The 17120-nt window shown below is 41.6% G+C and overlaps 2 protein-coding genes and 4 non-coding genes across 6 annotated transcripts; all 6 read left to right on the forward strand.

Moving 5' to 3' along the window:
• The first annotated feature begins 1455 nt into the window (after nucleotides 1–1455).
• LOC130184784 (keratin, type I cytoskeletal 18-like) lies at nucleotides 1456–7992 on the forward strand. The gene is made up of 9 exons (XM_056400807.1): nucleotides 1456–1662; nucleotides 2776–2904; nucleotides 3037–3119; nucleotides 3208–3367; nucleotides 3444–3599; nucleotides 3709–3831; nucleotides 6363–6586; nucleotides 6764–7856; nucleotides 7984–7992. The coding sequence occupies exons 1-9, from the start codon at nucleotides 1456–1458 to the stop codon at nucleotides 7990–7992; spliced, it is 2184 nt and encodes a 727-aa protein (XP_056256782.1).
• On the forward strand, nucleotides 4641–4722 carry trnas-uga (transfer RNA serine (anticodon UGA)). The gene has a single exon. It is a non-coding gene; the product is annotated as a tRNA-Ser (tRNA).
• On the forward strand, nucleotides 5082–5163 carry trnas-uga (transfer RNA serine (anticodon UGA)). The gene has a single exon. It is a non-coding gene; the product is annotated as a tRNA-Ser (tRNA).
• On the forward strand, nucleotides 5548–5629 carry trnas-uga (transfer RNA serine (anticodon UGA)). The gene has a single exon. It is a non-coding gene; the product is annotated as a tRNA-Ser (tRNA).
• trnas-cga (transfer RNA serine (anticodon CGA)) lies at nucleotides 5900–5981 on the forward strand. Its single transcript has one exon. It is a non-coding gene; the product is annotated as a tRNA-Ser (tRNA).
• Nucleotides 7993–8822: 830 nt separating the features above from the next.
• On the forward strand, nucleotides 8823–10487 carry LOC130185659 (keratin, type I cytoskeletal 9-like). The gene is made up of 2 exons (XM_056402244.1): nucleotides 8823–10278; nucleotides 10371–10487. The coding sequence occupies exons 1-2, from the start codon at nucleotides 8904–8906 to the stop codon at nucleotides 10460–10462; spliced, it is 1467 nt and encodes a 488-aa protein (XP_056258219.1). The 5' UTR covers nucleotides 8823–8903; the 3' UTR covers nucleotides 10463–10487.
• The last annotated feature ends 6633 nt before the right edge of the window (nucleotides 10488–17120 follow it).

Here is a 17120-nt window from a genome sequence, read left to right on the forward strand (position 1 = left end):
ATCTATCTATCTATCTATCTATCTATCTATCTATCTATCTATCTATCTGTCTGATATCTCAGTAAAACCTTGATGGAACTTCTTCAAATTTGTCACAAACATTCACTAGGACTCAATGATGAATTGATTAGACTTTGGTGGTCAAAGGTCAAAGGTCAAGGTCTCGGTGACCTCACAAAACATGGTTTTGGCCTTGTGAATGTGATATCTCCAGAACTCCTCAAAGAAATCCCTTCACATTCGGTACACATCTTCACCTGGACTCCAGGATGAACTGATTAGACTTTGGTGGTCAAAGGTCAAAGGTCAAGGTCAGTGTGACCTCACAAAGCACTTTTTAGCCAAAACTCAAGACTTCACAGCAATTAGTTAATATTTTATATGATTAAAATGACTTGATATGTTTTTTGTTTGTTTTGTTTTGTTTTGTTTTGTTTTGTTTTGTTTTGTTTTGTTTTGTTTTTTTGTTTTTCTTTCTTTTGCAGGAACAAATACATCATAAGTTCAAAGGTGATTCTATGTGTGAAACTCTTAATTACTAAACTAACTTAACTACAGCTGTCAAGTAAATGTAGCGGAAATAATATATGGAATAAATATTTCTCTGAAATCTAAAAGAGGAGAAGTATAAAGCTGCTTGAAAAGAAAGTACTCAAGTAAAGCACAAGAACCTTAAATTTACTTTGTATTATTTACATTCCACTTCCGTGTGAAAAAACACACACACACATATATATATATATATATATACATATATATATATATGTGTGTGTGTATGGATTTCTGTATAAATGGGCCCCACTTTGACAAGACCCCAGACTGAACGAGGCTCAAACAGGCTACAAATCTACAACAACATAATCTTCACTTTGTGTCTTTTAACTGAGTTCAGTTGCTGTCAAACAAGAAATCTTGACAGTCACTTCGTTAACAGGCTGTGGCCCCCGGGGCCCCTGACCTCTCAGCCCGTACAGTAATCCATCCATGCGTCACTATGTCCTGGATGTACTTTACTTATGCTACTAAACTCACCTCTGACATTCATGGGCATTAAGTCACACAAAAGCTTTTATTTTCCAACTGATCGTCAGCTTTTCTAATTGAACCCTTGTCACTTGGCCTCCGGTCACAGAACTCAGTGATCCAGAATGCAGAACAAGTGAAAACCTGATTTTAATGTGCTCTGTGAACTCTACACTAAATCTCTCTACAGGGCAGGGCCGTCCTGTCGAAACTTGCTCTGGAAATCATGATTTAAAGGTTAATGCAGATTAAACATGAGCTCCATCAAGTCCTGACACACCTATGATGGAAGCTCCCTCTGGGACATCTGAAGGCTTCAGCTCCACAGCAGGGAGTTGAATGAAGGGATTAAGACATGCAGCAGCAGAATAAGACAGAAAAAGCTGAATTTGTATTTTATTGTTTGAAGAAAGTCAAACTGTAGAGGATGAGATGACTCCGTGGCAAGTTCTTCGTTCAGGCAGAGCTTCCCAGGTGGCTCTGGGTTACCGTTTTCATCATGGACCCGGGGTCTCGGTGCATTACAGCACAGCTGCTGCAGCTCATGCAGCTGCAGACGGCAGCAGGAGCTTCTGTTTGTCCAGAGAGAAACTCACCCTGCAGCAGCTGAACGGGAGGCTGGCGTCGTACCTGCAGCAGGTAGGACGTGCATGAGTTATAGCACAGTGTTTGTTACATGATTCCAAAATCAAAATGAGATTTTAGAATGATGATTAATTATTGTGAAAAGAGCAAGAGGACATAAAAGTAGCACTTGTTCCAATGGAGTTTTGTATGGACTGAGAAGTGTTTTAGGATTCCACTTCCTGTTTGTACTTGTACTTGTGTTTTTAATCCTTTGATGCAAGACAACGTGAAAACCTTCTTACTCTCCTATGAATCCAGCAGCAGCACAAAAAAGAGACTGAAATATTAGTTATCAGATTTCTCCATAAAGTTTTGCCTTGACTGAGAACAATGTTGGTTTTATGAATCAAAGATTAGACTGAGACAGAGATTATTTACTGATGCAGATTTCTCAGTGGAGTTGTATCTACTGAATCAAGTACAGGGTTAATTTTCTAATCTCCTTTTTATTCTGTGATGATCCTGCAACACATGATATGTAATTATTGTTTAAAGAGCAAGAGGACATAACAGCAGTTTTCCCAGTGGAGAGGGTTAGAGACACTGACGACATGTCATCTGCATTTGATCTGATTCAGTACCTGTGAGGAGATATATAATCTACAGTTACAGTTTTACAGTTGTTCTTGGCTGATTCCAGTATTTCTTAGTCTTACTTTAAGTTCACTATTCTTATGTCAACACTTTAAAGGACCTATTAACTTTTGCTATTGCTATATAGCTTACATTAGCATCAACAGCTATTTACTTACCAGTTCTGCTGAAAGCTTTAGCATTTGTTGTGTTAAGAAATTTCATTTCTTCTACACTGGAAGTAAACTGCTGCTAATGCTAACGTTAGCTATGTAGCAATAGCAAAACTCAAAAATACCTCCTTTAAATTAACAAATAATAATGGACTTTTATTTTCTGGTAAATTCCTTGGTAATTTCCTGTAAAGAAATTATGTGGTACTAATTTTAATAAATAAAAATACAAAAAGAAAACAACAACGAGGGATTTACAACTTGACACTGTTTAATTTTAAGATGCTTTAAGCATTAAAGTTTCCCCTCACTGGCATTAAGAGGCCTAGACATTAAGCAATCAAATGTATTGCCCGTCTCCTTTGATTGGTGGATGCAGGTTCAGTGTCTTGAAGCAGCCAATCAGAGGCTGGAGCGTCAGATCCAGGAGGAGCTGGACAGAAAGTGTCCCAGAGACCTGAGAGAGCTGGACGGACACCTGAGGACAGTGTCCCTGCTGCAGGACCAGGTGAGCTCACTGACACCAGAGACCACAGAGACTTCTGATACAGTAAACAAAATGTGAATGATTAAATAAATACAACAAAATGAAACAATATAAAAGTCTCTCTCTCTCGCTCTCTCTCTCTCTCACTCACAGATCAATGACTGTCTCTCGGCCCAGGCTCAGGTGAAGCTGCTGCTGCTCGGTGCAGAGCTCACCATCTTTGACTTCAACACCAGGTAGATCCACAAACAGCTTTAACAGACAGAGCAACATTCTTACAGAGCATGTGCAGACATATCCCATCACCCCCTGCTGTGTGAACAGGTGTGAAAAGGAGCATGAGCATCGTGGCCGCCTGGAGGCGGAGCTCAGCAACCTGAGGCTGCTGGAGGAGGAGCTAAGTGTCCACAAACTGCCGGAGCTGCAGAGTCTGCTGAGGGATCAAACAGGACAACTGATGGAGCTGCAGAGACAACACCAACAGGTAAAACAATAAAACCACTCACCTGGATTACTCAAAGCACCTGTAGCTACGTCATGTTTCCTGTCTACCTGTACAGGATCGGCAGGGTCTCCTGGCCCAGGTCTCAGGGGCCGTCACTGTAGAGATGCAGAGAGCTGAATCATCAGACTTGATCCAGCAGCTGGACGACCTGAGACAGGCAAGCGTGATGGTGCTCGACAAGAACCAGAACGAGCGCTGGTTCAACTCCCAGGTAGAAGAACATCAGCACGCTCTTATTTTGAAATAAAGGAAAGAGAGGAAATTATAGAAGTGGATTTTTACAAAGTAAAACAGCATTTCATTAGGTGTGTTGTGTTCAGGTGTCTGTGTTGGGTTCTCCGGAGGTGACCTTTGACCCTGCAGGAGTCGTCCAGGCCGAGCTGGTGGAGCTGAGGAGAACAGCAGCCGGTCTGGAGGAAGAGCTGACACAGCTGCAGACCTTGGTTAGATACAACTACTGCTGCACTTCAACTTTATTATTACTGTCCTGAATGAACAACACACTTTACAACAAACACAAACATTCGTTAAACACAAAAATTATTGGCACATATTCAGATTTTTTTTTTTAAAGCAAAAACGTGAAAGAAAAAAAAACAGTGAAAGAAAAATGTACAATTTCTCAGGTTTCAGCTTCTCAAACATCAGGATGTGTGAATATCTTCAGGTGTTGATTGGACTAAACGAGACATTTGAAGACGTCTCCTTGAAGTCTGTGATGCATCTTCATCTTTTAAACATTTCATAAACCAATTGCAGATTAAACTCAGGCTTTATGAGGACCCAGTGCATGCTGGGGATCTGGTACTTGGTTCTTCTACAACCCTAAGTAATCCTACAATATCCACTAATAAATAAATAAAATAAAAATGTCCAAAACTGAAATAAATAAACTTTAAATGCATGAAAAACAGCTGCTGTATGATCCTTGGTATCGATTCACTGAGATTTAGTTATGTGGTACGTTAGGTACTGAGCCAAAGAACAAATGATCTGTTTTTGGCTGCAAGTTTGAAGTTTTTCATGAATTATTTCACATTCAAATGAAAAACAGCTGAGAGTCCTAAGAGTCTTTTTAGTAAGAGGCAGAGCATTAGATGAGAAACTTCATGCTGAGCTCATGGAAAGATGTCAGCGTTGGTATGGTTGCTTCTTTCCGTCTGACACTGTAGTATATTAACCATGATTATTATTCCCCAAACTGTAGTTGCTGGTTTGATTTTGCTGACCTGATGTAGCAGGAGCAGGAGCAGCTGTGATGGCCGAGTGGTTAAGGCGTTGGACTTGAAATCCAATGGGGTTTCCCCGCGCAGGTTCGAACCCTGCTCGCAGCGTCACATCTTCATCCTTTGGTTTCATCCAGGATTCTGAACAGGCATTTAAATATCTGCAAACCAATGTTTGTCATTCCAAGTGGCTATTTACCACTAGATGGCACCAAATATTTAACATTGGATTTATTCAGTCCAGACTTGAACTCCTTGGATTTTATTTCTTGAAAAGCTGTTATTGTCTATTTTAAGAAAAAGACCTGATAGGCGAAGGACCATTAATGTTCACTACTGTTAATGATTGGTTTAAAACAAATAAATTAAAGAATTGATAATAATAGGTTTTTTTGCTGGGAGCTCTTTGATGGGCCGGTCCAGGTCTAAAGTCCAGGACCAATCATTTTCCACAGCCTATGGATGGAGCTGTGATGGCCGAGTGGTTAAGGCGTTGGACTTGAAATCCAATGGGGTTTCCCCGCGCAGGTTCGAACCCTGCTCACAGCGCTCAGCTGATGTTTAGATGTCCCAGTGGAGCCGATCTTCCATGCAGATTACTCAACAGGCTGTTTATTATTCATAAACCAATGCTGTGTATGTTCAACAGGTGCATGCATTCCTATGTACCATTGGATTGGATCAAAAATGAAGGAATATTACAGTCATTCTCACCAACCCACGTAGGATTTATTTAGTCCAGACTTGAACTCCTACTTTCGCTGATATTGTCTGTTTTAATGTAATTTATACACTGAAGGACCTGAGTGTCCAATAATGTTCACTACTGATTATGATTGGTTTAAAACTTAAAAATATATAAAGATATAAATTTGACGGCCCAGTCCAGGTCTAAAGTCGAGGACCAATCATTTTCTAATGCACATGGAGAGAGCTGTGATGGCCGAGTGGTTAAGGCGTTGGACTTGAAATCCAATGGGGTTTCCCCGCGCAGGTTCGAACCCTGCTCGCAGCGTACAAGTGATCTTAGTGTCCTTTACTTCCCCCCCTCTTATATTTCTACAGACCTCTAAATTAATGCTGCTACATGCTTATATTCGGCCATTCCTTGATTCTACCACCAGATGGTGCCAAAGTAAGGATAAACTACTTCTACAGATTCTGGATTTAAAAACATAAGTCAGACATTTACTCAGCAACTCAGATAAAATTTTTGAAAATGTTTATGTGAAAGGGGAGTTCATAATTCAATGTGATATTGTCTTGACTAAACTACAGGGTGTGGGCTGTGATGGCCGAGTGGTTAAGGCGTTGGACTCGAAATCCAATGGGGTTTCCCCGCGCAGGTTCAAACCCTGCTCACAGCGACTGTTCACACAGAAGACTCATTATTGTGCAGTTATATCCACCATTCATTCATTATCCACAGCGCTTATCCTGCTGTAGCCAATCCCAGCTGACTTTGGGTGGGGGCGGGGTGAACCCCGAACAGATCGCCAGTCTATCACAGGGTTGACATATGGAGACACATAATCGTTAATGCTCACATGTACGGGCAATTTAGAGTCGTCATTTAACCTTAACCGGCAAGTGTTATTTGGACTTTGGGAGGAAGCTGGTGTACCGGTGCAAATCTACTTCTTAAATACAGATCTTGATGTTTTAAAGTTCTCAATAAAGCTGTGACAGACAGACTATCCTCCATACAACATTAACATGCAGCATCATATATCTTTCTGCCTGTGTAGAACATCCTGTTGGAGGACTCTGGTCAGGAGCAGGCTGAGTCCTTCGTCCTGCAGCTGGTGGTCCTGCAGCAGAGAGCAGACAGTCTGTGCGGAGACTTGGACTCAGCGCTACAGGCTGCAGCTCAACAGGCTGCAGACCATCACGTCCTGCTGGATATCAAGAACAAGCTGGAGACTGAGATACTAGACTACAAGAGGCTGCTGGATGGACTGGGTCGAGAGGGGTACGAAGACCTTTTCAGTGTCTGACACTTTCCTTTCCTTTCTAGAAAACTTCCTATGAAATTATAAAAGGACCCATAAATTGAATCATTACCCAGATTTGTTTCATGCTTTTGTGGTTTGAACAATAGTTTCCACTCTGTTCTCACCTTCCTTCTTGTCTTTATATTTCGCGACAGAGTCTCAAGTCTTCACTTAAACTCCAAATCTACCATCATGTCATCGTATGCTTCAACAAGCCCCACCACCTCTGGAAAAGTCATGCCAAGCAGAGTAGTCAGTGTTCAGGGAGGAAATCTTCAGATGACAGACACCTGGACTGTCAGACAAATGCCTGTAGGTACCCCGCTTTCAGAAACAGTGATCACAAACCAGTCAATCAGGGTCCACAGTAAAGATGCAAAGAACTCACCACTGACATCGATCAACACTTCAAATCTGGCCAATACATTCTACAACCCTGAAAACCTGAGAACAGGAGCTGTTCCTGAAATAACCACTAGGAAATCCATCAATGTGGGTCAGATTAGCCAAGATTCAGACAAAGGAGCTGTTGTCAAGATTTCTAAAGTGGAGATAAATCCGGCAACAACAGGAATCACAATGGTTCCTGATATACAATCCACCATGAGAGCTGGTGTTCAAACTAAACCAGAGACATTTACTTCCAATCAATCTACCAAAGAAGCAAGTTCACAGGTTAATAAAACAGGTACACATATTCAAACAGAGATCACCAAAACCATTCCTGTTGCAGAAACAGAAATAAAGCAGACAGCTGCATCTGATCCCAGCAAGAAAACAGAAGAAACAATGATCTTACCTCAAACAGATGACTACATCCAAGCTAAGAAACCAGATTCTGTACAGGTTATGCCTTTAATGTTGGAGACTACATCCGAAAATGACAGGGATAGTGATGAAGTTGCCCTCAAGGGGGTTCAGGAGGAGGTCTCCAGTGAAGTCACGCTGATGAATGACAAGGATGTACAAGGGCAAGTAAAGAAGGAAGACAAAGAAATAATAGAAGAAGGTGCTTTGCCTGTCGAGAATTCGGCATTGTCCAATACGTCGAACAACAAACAAGACAAAGTCAAGGAGGATGCAGATACAGGGTCCACCATTGCAACTGCTTCATTAAGTAGCCCAGTCAGCAACAACAACCTTGAGAGTAAAACTGCAAGTACAGATATTTTGAAGACAATAGAGTTAGAAATGAATAAGGAGAAGGTAGTCAACAGTTTCCATGATACTAATACCGATACCAATGAGGTAAAGGTGGCTCCTACTGAGTCACTGAATCTAGAAATTCAAGAAGCATTGTTGAGTACCACAGAGTCAAAAATATCTGCAAGTCTAACAGATTCTGGTGTGGCTTTGAGCTCATCTGACCCTGAAGAGCTTCTAAGTCCAACAATAACAGATGTATTCCTGAGTCCAACAAATACAGTTGCATGCTTGAGTCCAGAAGTATGTCTAAGTCCAGTCGAGACAGAGGTGTTAATGAGCATGTCAGGCCATGTATTTTGCCCAGTTGATATCGAAGACCGCATTAAAAGTCCTGATTCACTTCTGAGTCCAAACGACCCAGAAATGTATCTCAGCCCAAATGAGTCAGACACATGTTTGAGTCCAGCCGAGACTAAGGGGTGCCTGAGTCCAAATGACGAAGAAGATGACGAGGACTCATGCCTGAGTCTAACTGAGGCAAATACACACATAAGACCAGTCGAGAAATACATCCTTTCAACAAAAGAGGAAGGCCAGTCCTTGTCATTCAGTGGAGAGCAAGCTTTGCTAGACGAGGACAGAAATAGAACAGTCACCATCTCAATGAAAGATGGGGAGAGTTTGTCTTGTGGATCATTTAAAGGTAAAGAAGGAAGTACAGATACTCTTGCTAGTACTGGTAGTGACCTTCAGCTGAGCAACAGTACTGGAAGGTTGGAGTTTCATAGTAGTATCATAGCAGATAAAGAAGAGCAGCTTGGTTTTGGAGGCCTGTATCAGAAAAGTGTAAGAGATGCAAGAAGTCCCAGAGACATGTGCAAAGATATGAGCAGCATTGCAGATAACAAGGATATTCAGAGTTCAAATGTCAGTCCAGCTGGCTCAGAAGACCAAAAAGGGACTGCAAGTACAGGTAGCACTGTGGCTAGTAATTCAGGAGGTATGGTTGCTAGCAACAGTGGTATGGCTAGTGATGTTGCAGCTAGTTTTAGTGGCACAGCTCCGAATTCATCAGGTACAGTCAGCACTACTGCTGAAGCTGCTACAGCAGGAGTACAGGGAAGATTTAGGCATGGCAGTGGAGATTGGATGGTTTATGGCAGCAGCTTTGGACATAGAAGACTGAGCTTATCCAGCACAGGGAGTGAAGAAAGCTCGTCAGTGGCCACAGACCCCGTGACAAGCCAAGCAAAAACAGGGAGGTTTGGTAGTAGAGGGAGTGGAGAGTGGACAATTTATGGAGGTAGTCTTAGACGTAAAAGTAGTGTAGATGCTGGCACTACCTTACCCAGTGAAGGGAACAAAGATAGCCCATCAGTGGCCACAGACTCTGTGACAAGCCCACCAGAAACAGGAAGATTCGGCAGCAGAGGGAGCGGAGAGCGGGTGGTTTATGGAGGCAGTCTTGAACATAAGAGCAGTGTGGATAACCGTGTTAGCTTACCCAGCACAAGGAGTGAAGAAAGCCACTCAGTGGCTATGCTCCCTGCAAAAAGTCAACCAGGGGCTGGGCGGTTTGGCAGCAGAGGAAGTGGGGAGTGGAAATTTTATGGTGGGAATACTGGACATATGAGCAGTATAGCTGTCAGCTTACCCAATGCAGAGAGCAAAGATAGCCCGTCAGTGGTCACACATCTAGCCACAAGCCCACCAGTTGCTCAAGGAGGAAGGTTTGGCAGTGGAGGGAGTGGGGAGTGGAGAGTTTATGGTGGGAGTAGTGGACGTTTGAGTAGTGTTGGTAGCAAAGACAGAGCCAGCACTAATGATGGCCTAGTGATCAGTCCACCAAGTAGCTACACAAGTAGTGGGCCAAGACTTAGTAGTGCCGGGAGTGGCGGCAGGCTCAGCTCAAGTAGTGTTGTTAGGCGCAGTAACAGTGTAGGAAGTGGTGGGAAGTTAAGTAGCTCAGGTAGCGGTGGCAAACTCAGTAGCTCACCTGGCAGCCGGATTAGCAGCTCTGGAAGACCGACTAGCACTGGTAGTGGTGAATGGAAACCTGTTTACAGCTCAGCTAGCGGACGGAGGAGCAGTGCAGGGAGCATAGGACGAACAGTTGGAGGGAGGACAACAAGCAGCCAAAGAGCCCCGAGCCCAGGGGGGAGGATGAATCTCAGCGGGGGCAGCGGTGGATGGCTGAACACCTCAACAGCGGGTGGGAATCGCATTAGCAGTGCTGGGAGTGGGTCTAAACTCAGTGGCCCAGGTAGCAGCGACAAAATCAGTGGCCGAGCTGGAGGAAGGATCAGCAGCTCCTCTGGGTCAGGAAGAACCAATAGCATGGGGGGGAGGGTCATCAGCAGCAGCGACCGGCCAATCAGGAGCACCGGCAGCGGAACTGGAGGCAACAAGCAGCGAATCAGTGTTTGTAAGATGGCAGCGCTGTCGATATCAGCGGCAGGAAGGGAGAGAAGTCAGGATAGACAAACACAAGCTCAAAGACAACAACATCAACAAGAGGCTGCAGGTGAGGACAAACAACAATAACAACAACAACAAAACCAATCAGTACATACAGTTTGGGTTTTGGTTTAATCGGCTCTCCGTCTTCCCTTGCAGGTGCCTCTCCTCTCGTCCAGCGTTGGTTGACCACAGGCATCGGGGTCACAAGCACCGAGCCTGATAGCGTTGATGACATCATGCATCTCTGATTGGCTAACTGACATCATGCTTTAAAACTGCCTTAAAAGGCCTTAAAAACACCCGCACACACACACACACACACACACACACACACACACACAATACACACACACAACACACACACACACACACACACACACACACACACACACACACACACACACACACACACAAGCAACAACAAGGAGAAGCAGATTAATCCCCAAACACCTTCTTTTGAATAAACAGACAGTAAATACAGTAGAACATTATCGTGCTGAGAGCTGGTTATATTCAGTTTTACTTTAAATTTTAGGAATCAATGTTGTATTTGAAGATAAAATGTTTTACAAATATTCAGGTTTCATTCAAAGTATTTCTGAGGTGTCTACATATGTTGACAACTTATATGGTTTAGGCCTAGGAGCTATATACACTTCCAAATATCACGTTGTCTTTAGTTGTTTGTTTGTTTCTTTTCTGGGCTATTAACCTCTATTATACTGTACAGAAGTTACATTTATTATTAGCTGAGGTTGTGCAGATTCTGAATATGTGCAGTACTTGGTGAAACCTTTAAAAAAAACAATTTTATTTGGAAAAACACAAGGGTATTAAAAAATAAAAGAGTGGAATCGTGGGCCTAAGAGGGTTAAAATGTTCCTGGTTGTATAGGTGGTTTATATCCTTCTGTTTGACTGATATTCCAGTTTATATTACACAGGTCAGGAGATTTACTTTTGTTGGAAATGTTCACGTATATATATATCTGGTCATGTAGGTTCAAATATGATTATCTGCTTCCCTCATTGTGCTGTCGGTCTCTGTCTTAAATATCATATCTGATATGTGAATTTTAAACTGATAATAAAGCTGATAAATAAACCTGTTTGCCACATTTTTCATTTTAAAATGATAAAAGGCCTAAAGATCTGTTTCAGTGAAGGAATGAGAACAACCTTAAAAACTCTTCAGTCATGAAGTCATCATCCTCACCAGTTACGCTCTCACATCAACCTCCTATAAAACCAGCAGCTGTGTCAGTGAAACCAAACTTCATTAAATAATTCTTTTGTTCAATGCAAGAAAACTGAGATTCTGAAAATGTTTGATAAATATCTGAAAAACATCATGGTGTGTGTTTTTAAAGGAGGACTGTTTGACCAGCAGGGGGCAGCAGCTGATAAAGCCAATATTAGGCCACCAATCATTCCTGTGATTGATTAAAAAGACAAAAGGTCAAATGTGTGGAGGACCAGGGACGTCACAAGAAAAGCTATAAAGCAATTCCTCAATTTCATATTTTAATAGGCATTAAAAACAGGAATTGTAAAAAGAATTGATTAATGAACGAATAATCCATCAATAAATACTTCAGATTTAAAAATGCATTTACAAAAAGCAGCATAAAAATAGAATAGAATAAATAACAGAAATAATTAATTAATGTATTTATAACTGGTTTATTTAATGAGAGTTTTATGCTGTTTTTGTAAATCCATTTTAAAATCCGAAGTATTTATTGATGGATTATTCGTTCATTAATCAATTCTTTTTATAAGTATTTATTGATTCATTAATTCATTAATTTGTAAAATCTTTTTACAATTCCTGTTTTTAATACCTTTTAAAATATGAAATTAAAGAAGTGCTTGATTACTTTTCCTGTGACATCACTGGTGTTTTCATTCCTCTAGTCTGAGATTAAGACAAAATTACAGGCCGCAACAAAACAATGAATAAAACCACATAAATGTTGTTGTTACATCGATCAGGGTTCAGTTGATCTGAAGTGATAATAAACAGGACGTGTGCCTTCTACAGACGGTCTGCAGGGGGCAGTAAAGCACAGTGTCTTTATGTGAGCTCCATGTTTCCAGGATAAGGAGAGCAGGTTCTGGTGTTAGCAGGAAGCAGACGTGCAGCTGGACTTACACTAGTGTTTTACACATGAACAGTGTTTCACTGGAAGAAGAAATGATTTACATGGTGCTAAAACAAGCTTCCACAAGATGGTTATCACATCTTTAAATTCATCTGACACATGTTTCACAGCTGGAATTTAAATGATCACAAACCAGGCTCCACCCATGTTAAACCTGTCACAATGGATCAATCAATCACCGATCAATGATTTACGACCCTCGGCTGCAGCCTCTCCTTCCTTAGACATGTAAAGGTCAAAGGTCACACACAGTCTGCTGAGATAAACACATCAACAGAAACAATGTGTGTCTGTCTTTAACACAGAACTCACTATGTGGTAAAAAGTATGTGGACATGTGTTTGTTTAACTTCATTATCACAGCAGGAAACCGATCTGCTGAATATGCTAGTATGATATTATAAAACTGAAATTGTATAATAATATGATAATAGTGTGGTGGTAGTATGAGTATATATTATGTATATAATAATAATTATAGTTAATAATAGTTCTAAACACTTTATATTGTAATATATAATATACATTATTATATTGTGTAATAATTATAGTTTAACAAGTTCGAGTTACTGTGTCGAACTTCTTCACTCCTGATTTGCAGCTTAGCCTCGACATCCCATAATTTCAACACTGGCAACAGCTGAGTGAAACGTCCAGTTCAGACACTGATGGAAACAAACTGAAATGTGGTCGTTTACCTGCTCTACCAACATAATACAAAGTGGAGGTTAAACCATATACTATATCTGTGTGTGTGTGTGTGTGTGTGTGTGTGTGTGTGTGTGTGTGTGTGTGTGTGTGTGTGTGTGTGTGTGTGTGTGTGTGTGTGTGTGTGTGTGTGTGTGTGTGTGTGTGTGTGTGTGTGTGTGTGTGTGTGTGTGCAAAGGAAAGTATGTTCTTGTTGTTTCCCTCCATACCTCACATATCGAAGGCTCTGTTCCAACAGGCCTCTGGGAAATACCAACGACAACACACAGTCAGGTTCATACATGCTGAACACATGAATGAACACACACACACACACACACACACACACACACACACACACGTTATCATGAAACAATAAATCTCGTATCTGTCTTTAATCTCTGCACTGATCTGATTCCAGTGAATTGCTTCACCGTTTGTTTTAATCTTGGCAGAAGGAGGCTGTTGCCGTGCCAACGACACACCTCACGCTGACAACCATAACCAGTTGTAAAACAGTTACACCTGAACAACTTTCCTGAAACCTGAGTATAATATTGAATTGTTTTCAGCATCAGAAACAAAACGGAAGATTCACTCGTGTGTGTGTGTGTGTGTGTGTGTGTGTGTGTGTGTGTCAGGTGTAGAAGTGTTTGATGGTGCAACATTTACCAATTGTACTTTCCTACACATTTTTTTCAATATTCTTCTTCTGAATGTTGTATAATATACGAAGCCTGACGAGTGACGGAGGAACTGTTAGCATATCAGTTACTACAGTTAGTTAGCATGTCAGTTACTACAGTTAGTTAGCATGTCAGTAACTACAGTTAGTTAGCATATCAGTTACTACAGTTAGTTAACATATCAGTTACTACAGTTAGTTAGCATATCAGTTACTACAGTTAGTTAGCATGTCAGTAACTACAAACGGTTAGTTAGCATGTCAGTAACTACAGTTAGTTAGCATATCAGTTACTACAGTTAGTTAACATATCAGTTACTACAGTTAGTTAGCATATCAGTTACTACAGTTAGTTAGCATGTCAGTAACTACAAACGGTTAGTTAGCATGTCAGTAACTACAAACGGTTAGTTAGCATGTCAGTTACTACAGTTAGTTAGCATATCAGTTACTACAGTTAGTTAGCATGTCAGTAACTACAAACGGTTAGTTAGCATGTCAGTAACTACAAACGGTTAGTTAGCATGTCAGTTACTACAGTTAGTTAGCATATCAGTTACTACAGTTAGTTAGCATATCAGTTACTACAGTTAGTTAGCATGTCAGTAACTACAAACGGTTAGTTAGCATGTCAGTTACTACAGTTAGTTAGCATATCAGTTACTACAAACAGTTAGTTAGCATATCAGTTACTACAGTTAGTTAGCATATCAGTTACTACAGTTAGTTAACATGTCAGTAACTACAGTTAGTTAACATGTCAGTTACTACAGTTAGTTAGCATATCAGTTACTACAGTTAGTTAGCATGTCAGTTACTACAGTTAGTTAACATGTCAGTTACTACAGTTAGTTAGCATGTCAGTAACTACAGTTAGTTAACATGTCAGTTACTACAGTTAGTTAGCATATCAGTTACTACAGTTAGTTAGCATGTCAGTTACTACAGTTAGTTAACATGTCAGTTACTACAGTTAGTTAGCATGTCAGTAACTACAGTTAGTTAACATGTCAGTTACTACAGTTAGTTAGCATGTCAGTAACTACAGTTAGTTAACATGTCAGTTACTACAGTTAGTTAGCATATCAGTTACTACAGTTAGTTAGCATGTCAGTTACTACAGTTAGTTAACATGTCAGTTACTACAGTTAGTTAGCATATCAGTTACTACAGTTAGTTAGCATATCAGTTACTACAAACGGTTAGTTAGCATATCAGTAACTACAGTTAGTTAGCATATCAGTTACTACAGTTAGTTAGCATGTCAGTAACTACAAACGGTTAGTTAGCATAACAGTTACTACATTATGCTAGGTTATTTAACTAAGTGATTGTAGGAACGGTTAGCATAAGAGTTCCAATTTGTGCTTGGTTACTTAATTAATCAATCTATCAAACTTTATTCGTACAGCACTTTTCATACAGGTGAGTGCAGGTCAAAGAGCTTCACACACTGATGAGCTAAAAAGCAAAAGGACAAATCAAGTGAGAAAGCCGAGGGTGAAATACAATAAAATAGATGGAAAAAGCTACAATAAGATGAATAACAAATAAACAGATAGAAAAGAATAAAGTGCAGTTTTCAACATAATTACAACGATCATCTGGTTTAGTAATGCACACAGCACCTTAAAGACTTTGGATCTGAGCTCGAGGCCAAAGAAAAGCACCAGTCACAGGTAAGAATCAGCTCGACATTTCCTTTTATAGTAAAGATGTGCATCAGGAGGTCGGAGCAGACGGCAGGCTGGAACAAGTTCATCTGCAGGATGTCGAGTGTCGAGTGTCAGAGCTGCACACAGACTAAGTGACATTTAAAACATCTGAGTTCAACACGCAAAATGAAAGAAAACATGATGAAGTCGGTTAAAACTGATGCAAATCAAGGCTTAATGAAGACTGAAGAATGTTTTACATACTGAGCTTTATCAACAAAAACTGGATTCACGTGTGAACTGCAGCTGTGTGTCTGCAGAGCTGAAGGGAAGCTGAGCAGCAGCAGCAGGGTTTCTCTGCAGAGTGCTGACGGACAGATTGACGAGAATGAGCAATGACAGGTGAGCGAATGATTGACGGTCGGATAATTTACGAGAAAGCCCAGAGGTGAGTGGAGGAAGAATTCAGGTTGGGTCACACCCTGAGGAGGAGGAGGAGGAATCTGGTTATGTTATATATAAATCAGGAAAGTAAATCTATACGTTCCCTGAGAATCTTCAGATTCTTCAAGAAATTACGTCCAGAAAATGAAAACTTGCTTTAAAGAGCAAAACTTCAAACAGTAAACATCAGGTTTTACTGAGAAGAAGAAGTTTATCCACCAACAGCAGCTTTCACCTGGGGAGACCACGCCCACCACGGTGTGTACACCTGCATGGCTCAGACACAACAGGTTTTAATCTACAGGTTTCACATCCTGATATGTGAAGGTTTGACTTCCTGATGTGGGCTGAATGATCCGACTGCAGCGCTTCATGTCTTTATTTATGAAGAAACATGAAATGAAGCCAAACTGCGATGCAACGATACAACGAGCACCTGCTCGGACACAGGAAGTTCACACCACAAACTCTTCTTCAGAGGCCTCCTGTCAAAATGTAGCTCACCTCCTCCTCCATCACCTCCTCCATCACCTCCATCACCTCCACCATCACCTCCTCCATCACCTCCTCCTCCATCACCTCCTCCATCACTTCCTCCATCACCTCCTCCATCACCTCCATCACCTCCTCCTCCATCACCTCCACCATCACCTCCACCTCCACCACCTCCTCCATCACCTCCTCCATCACCTCCATCACCTCCTCCATCACCTCCTCCATCACCTCCTCCATCATCTCCATCACCTCCACCACCTCCACCATCACCTCCACCTCCATCACCTCCTCCTCCATCACCTCCTCCATCACCTCCTCCATCATCTCCATCACCTCCATCACCTCCTCCATCACCTCCTCCATCACCTCCTCCTCCATCATCTCCATCACCTCCACCACCTCCTCCATCACCTCCACCACCTCCACCATCACCTCCACCTCCATCACCTCCTCCTCCATCACCTCCTCCATCACCTCCATCACCTCCACCATCACCTCCTCCATCACCTCCTCCTCCATCACCTCCTCCATCACCTCCTCCATCACCTCCATCACCTCCTCCTCCATCACCTCCTCCATCACCTCCATCACCTCCTCCATCATCTCCATCACCTCCACCACCTCCTCCATCACCTCCACCTGCAGCAGGAACCAGGTCCTCCACTGAAGCCGTCACACTGAACAAACACTAACGTGAAAATTTACACAATAAAGATCCAACAAATTTTTCTTTTGTAATAATGAACCAGAATCTTTGAAACATTTTCACACGCTGT

The sequence above is a fragment of the Seriola aureovittata genome, chromosome 17 (assembly GCF_021018895.1).
Source record: "Seriola aureovittata isolate HTS-2021-v1 ecotype China chromosome 17, ASM2101889v1, whole genome shotgun sequence".
Classification (NCBI taxonomy): domain Eukaryota; kingdom Metazoa; phylum Chordata; class Actinopteri; order Carangiformes; family Carangidae; genus Seriola; species Seriola aureovittata.

Coding starts and splice junctions, on each gene's coding strand:
- LOC130185659 (XM_056402244.1), top strand. CDS start 8,904: ATGGTTTATGGCAGCAGCTTTGGACATAGAAGACTGAGCTTATCCAGC. Junction 10,279..10,370: donor ACATCAACAAGAGGCTGCAG/GTGAGGACAAAC, acceptor CTTCCCTTGCAG/GTGCCTCTCCTCTCGTCCAG.
- LOC130184784 (XM_056400807.1), top strand. CDS start 1,456: ATGACTCCGTGGCAAGTTCTTCGTTCAGGCAGAGCTTCCCAGGTGGCT. Junction 1,663..2,775: donor TGGCGTCGTACCTGCAGCAG/GTAGGACGTGCA, acceptor TGGTGGATGCAG/GTTCAGTGTCTTGAAGCAGC. Junction 3,600..3,708: donor AGCGCTGGTTCAACTCCCAG/GTAGAAGAACAT, acceptor TGTTGTGTTCAG/GTGTCTGTGTTGGGTTCTCC.